At 37.5% G+C, this 4,967-nt stretch overlaps 1 protein-coding gene across 1 annotated transcript; it reads right to left on the bottom strand.

The window, feature by feature from the left end:
• Nucleotides 1-216: 216 nt before the first annotated feature.
• LOC148038807 (phenylcoumaran benzylic ether reductase IRL1-like) lies at nt 217-3,228 on the bottom strand. Its single transcript, XM_087674669.1, has 5 exons — nt 2,860-3,228; nt 1,753-1,887; nt 1,270-1,507; nt 682-885; nt 217-559 (listed from the first exon to the last, which is right to left on the bottom strand). The coding sequence occupies exons 1-5, from the start codon at nt 3,049-3,051 to the stop codon at nt 396-398; spliced, it is 933 nt and encodes a 310-aa protein (XP_087530795.1). The 5' UTR covers nt 3,052-3,228; the 3' UTR covers nt 217-395.
• Between the last annotated feature and the right edge of the window lie 1,739 nt (nt 3,229-4,967).

The following is a 4,967-nucleotide window of genomic DNA, read 5'->3' as shown; positions in this document are numbered from 1 at the left end:
CACCACAAAATCCTAAATTTTACTTCTTGTTCTTTAAAATTTTATCAATCACATCAACATTTTATGCAAAGTGAACATGTTTCTATATCAAACTAAAGTGCTCAAGTGATAAAGACATCACTCTATACAAAACACTGTGAAGCTTGATATTTAATGATATGATGGACCAAAATCACATACAATCTTAGACTTCACTTTGCTCATGGACAAATGTGAAATACAAAATCATATATGAGCTCACAACTTGCTTTATTCATGTATATTATTCTACCTTTGCACTATATCGACAAAGGTCAAACCATCTAGAAGTGTATAATTGTGAACAACTTGGAGATTGACATATCCTAAAAGACATTCAAACAAACTAGGGATTGGCATGTAGCAATCTATTTTCCTCACAAAAATTTGTTGAGATATTCATCTACACTTGTGTATTTCACATCAGGGTAAAGGCTGGTGGCCTCCACATCATGTGGACCCAACTCAAAATTGCACAGGTCACCTTTGATGAGAATATCATGAAGGATTGCTGAAAAAATATTTCCAGGGAAGGGAGTCTCTGAAACAATCCAATACAAAAAGTGAGATGTTATTTTCCAAAGGCAATTAGAGAAGTCAAATGTTGAGACCAAATTTAACAATCTTTCACAAAGCCAGCATTTAAAAACAAACATGTTTTACCTTGGATTTGTTTAACCATGTCTTCCTCTGAAACATGTTGTTTTTCAAGAGTCTTCCCAATCTTCTTTTCCCACAATGATACTAGCTCATTTTGTGTAAGAATATTTGTAGGTGGCTTGATATGCAAGGCTTTGTTGAGAGTCCTTGGATCATCCACTGCCTTGATAGTGAATGTACCAATATCTTCCTCACAGACAAGTACCGCTGTAATATTTAAGCACAAGTGAACCATCAATTATTTTACGAGAAGATAAGTAAATAAGAAAAAGTGCAAATACGATTGCACACAAAGTCTACAATTAAATATAGCTAAGAGATAAAGCTTAAAGCTATCATAAACCAAACATGAGGATGTAGAATGCACATGTTGGTCTTAAGGAAAGACGAAGGTAGACAAGTTAAAAGTAGGTATGAACAAAGCATCTAATAATTCAACTAGGTTTTACTTGGGAAGGAACATAATGTCTAATAAAGTAGTGTTGTACTAATTTTTATTGATTTTCCAAACAAAATCCTCCTCTATCAACATATTAAAGTACACATTCATTAATTGGAATGAGTTTCAAAGTATTGTAATCTACCACTTACTTTTGACATTTCCACTCCCATGGATGATCACTTTATCCCTTGGTGGAGATGTAAGGTGCGGTTGAAACAAGTTAGAGGCAAAATATCCTGCAAACGCATTGCTCATGATGTAGGTGTGAGGGATCTTTGCTTCCTCAATAGCACGACGAATTTGTACTTTGATACCGAACATGGTTTTTGCAGGTTCTAATGGTTGCGAACGATCAACATCACCACCAAACTCTGACGGGACAAATCGCTAAAGTAGAAGGACAAATATAAAATTTGTCATTAGGAGAATACTTTTTTGGATGTACCAAATGAGGTATGATAAGCAACACCAATAAAAACCTTGCATTTACTACAAAGATAAGTTAAGGTAGCTACAAAAATGTCCAATTCTCTTCCCAAAGCTTGAGATTTTCATGTGGAGCTCCGGAGAGTGCTTTCTTGGATGCATGTATTAGAATCATGCCTAAGGTAGCTATTAAATATTACCATTACCTTGATAGTCCCTGCTTCTTTAATTGCTGCTATTATCTTGGTTTGCTCAGGTACTTGAGGTCCTGAAACTGTGGAGATCACCACATCCACTTGTTTAAATGCTACCACAAGGCTTTCATGGTCTTCTAATGAACCCTGTCTCACAAATGACAAGCATTAAAAAATGAGAATTGTAAAGAAATTAAGAAGTATTCTAAATTACGTATGAGCAGGGATATCTACGGTAAAGAAGTAGTTCACAAAAACATATTACAATTGAATACTTCAAATAAGGCCACAATAGCTCTACAATATTAAGTTGGCTAAGGCAACTATAAAACCTAAGACATGGAAAATAACTTAGTAGTTGTGGTTTGTAGGCTGCATGATGAAAAGGTAGAGGATGGACACACTTTTTTTGAAAGGGCAAAAGCCATGGGAGTAAAGAATTGGGATCAACTCTCGTGAGCGGTAAAGGAATGCATGGTCATTTAAGTAGTTTCCTTTTACTGGATTTCAGATTGGTCAAACCGTAACGTATTTAATCCATATTGGTGATACTTTAATGTATTTCATATTGGTCATATGTGAATATGGGAAGTGAAGAGGCTTGAGGGACGATTGGTTAATGAATGTGCACATTATGGGTAGTGGCTAATTTCTCCCTGTCTAGTGCCAAGCAAATTGTAAAATTAATTAATTAATTATATATATATATATATATATATATATAGAGAGAGAGAGAGAGAGAGAGAGAAAGGAAAACCAAGTTTTAGTGTTAAGCAAATTGTTAAATTTTAGATGGACACACTGACATTGATGTTCAAGAAAACCGAGGTTTAGTGTTAATCAAATTGTTAAGTTTTAGAGAGAGAGAGAGAGATGCGTTCAGTAAAGCCCGAGGTTTAGTGTCAAGCAAATTATTCAATTTAAAAAAGACCTTAAAGAGAAGTTTGTCTAGTTTTTAAAATTTAGGATCGTTTTGGCAGAATGTAATATTTGGAAAAAATAATTTGAAAAGTAAAAAGAAGGAACCCTGCAAATTGTGAAGGTTAAAATTTATTATCCGAGAGTGCCTAATACGAACGGACGAAGGAAGGTGTAATTCGTATACGAGAGAAAAGATACCTGGAGGATGGAGATGCCGGCGGCCTTGAGAGAGGCGATGAACTCCTGCTTCTTGGGGTCGGAGGAGGTGAGGGTGGAGGGGCGGATGAGGACGAAGGTGGGGTGGCGCTGGGAGGCGGACGCCAAGGCCACATGCTTGCCGATGTAGCCCGTGGCTCCGATCACCAGCACCTTGCTCTTGCTGCTCGACATTCTGACTCACCACGATTGGATACTGGCCTGCCTGCCTTTCACTTGCACAATCTCTTCACACCACTGCGAGACAGATCACTCCGATGCTTTGCAAGCCCCAAGCCCTTCTTCCCTGCAGTCTCCTTCTGCCTGCCTGTCCATGCTCTTTTATAGTCCCTCTTCTTCTTCTTCTTCTTCTTCATCGCTCAATTTTTATTACTTGCCATATGTCTTTGACGGCTTACAAGTCTCTCTCTCTCTCTCTCTCTCTCTCTCTCTCTCTCTCAACTTTTTCCCCACTTTGAACACACACACACTCTCTCTCTCCCCCACTTTTCAAACTTTCTTATTTAAAAAACATGCTACGCCCCATTTTTCAAGCTTCCACCCAGCTTTCTCTCACTCGTCTGAATGTCTAGACGCCATAGCCCTCCTTCTCCTTACCCGGTTCAAAAGATCAAATAGTGCCATGTTTTTTACATGTTGTCACCCTTACCTTTGAAAATGGTGGGCCATATAACCTTTCCAACAAATACCTTTGACTAAGTTGGTATCAAAACGTGGAGAATGGCGAGGGTAAGACTCGCTCATGAGTCATGATTCATTACCACATTTCCAATAGAGGTTTCACAAGATCGCTCCAAAAATAGGCCACATTAAGAAAAATATGGGGCTTTCTTTGTGCCTTTTGTGAACTTTGGTGAAGTTTGAAATGTTTAGGGTCATGTGTGTCTTACTAGCTCAAGCTATATTTCGTGGGAGTCCTGCAAGTAAAGTAAATATGCCAAGAGCCACTAGCTCAAATGGTGTAATGAACCCAAGGTCACAAGTTTCATTCTCACGGGCAGTGCTATAGCACCTTATCTGATGTAGGATGTAAAAAGTCGATTTTGGTTCCACTTGGTTGGTCACCAAGATAGACATTGTAATGAGACCACTTGTAAAAAAAGCAGGATCAAGGGTTTGGGCACCCTTTAACCACAACTATCAATCCAAGCCCCAATATCTTACTACTATATTATTTTGGTTGTAGGTTCCAGAAGCCTCGACCATCCAAAGGGCTTCCCAAACCTACCCCCTTTCCAAACCTCCATTTTTTCTCTTTACCCTCCCTTTTTTAATTAAATCTTCTCCTCTCCCCCCTCTCAAGTGTAAGGCCTAGGCTCTCTCTCTCTCTCTCTCTCTCTCTCTCTCTCTCTCTCTCTATATATATATATATATATATATATATATATATATATATAAGTTATATTTTTCTCCTCTTTTAATTAAATATTTTTTAAAAAATAAAAATATATTTTAAATAAATATTTTAAAAAATTAATTTAAAAATTTTTACATACTTTTTCACACACTTTGAGAGAGATAAAATAAGAAAAAGAACATAGAGAGAGGGGGGGAGAGAAAGGGAGAGTAAAGATAAAATTTAAGAGAGAGAAGAATAAGATTAAAAAAGAGGAGAGAGAGAGAGAGAGAGAGAGAAGAAGAAGAAGAAGAAGAAGAAGAAGAAGGAAGAGACTCGAGGGGAGGGAGAAAAGATAATGAGAGAGAGATTTAAAAAATTTAAAGAGAGAATGAAGAGAGAGAGAGAAGAGGAAGAAAAAAAGAGGAGAGAAAGAGAAGAAAAAGAGAGGAGAGAGGAGAAGAAGAAAAGAGGAGAGAGAGAGAGAGAGAACAGGGAGATGACATGAAATAAACTAAAATAGAAGGCAGATGCAGAAAGAGAGAGAAAAAATTTTAGACATAGGAAATTAGGGGGAGAGAGGGAGAGAGAAGAAAAAATTAAAAACAAAGGGGGACAAGAGGAGAGAGAAAGAGGAAAAATAGATTGTCAAGCGAAGTTGTCGTGCTACTTGTCAAGTGAAGTTGCCGTGTAGTAGCACGACAACTTCGCTTTTGCCACTTTGTGGCAATGAAGCTGCCACAAAAAGCGACCT

This window comes from Lygodium microphyllum, chromosome 3 (genome assembly GCF_053477565.2).
Source record: "Lygodium microphyllum isolate KBCC chromosome 3, Lygodium_microphyllum_v1.1.10, whole genome shotgun sequence".
Taxonomy (NCBI): Eukaryota; Viridiplantae; Streptophyta; class Polypodiopsida; order Schizaeales; family Lygodiaceae; genus Lygodium; species Lygodium microphyllum.
Note: the sequence above shows the minus strand (reverse complement) of the source record. Positions and strands in the feature narration are given on the sequence as shown.

Coding starts and splice junctions, on each gene's coding strand:
- LOC148038807 (XM_087674669.1), bottom strand. CDS start 3,051: ATGTCGAGCAGCAAGAGCAAGGTGCTGGTGATCGGAGCCACGGGCTAC. Junction 1,888..2,859: donor CCGGCATCTCCATCCTCCAG/GTATCTTTTCTC, acceptor TTTGTGAGACAG/GGTTCATTAGAAGACCATGA. Junction 886..1,269: donor TGGGAGTGGAAATGTCAAAA/GTAAGTGGTAGA, acceptor TAAATATTACAG/CGGTACTTGTCTGTGAGGAA.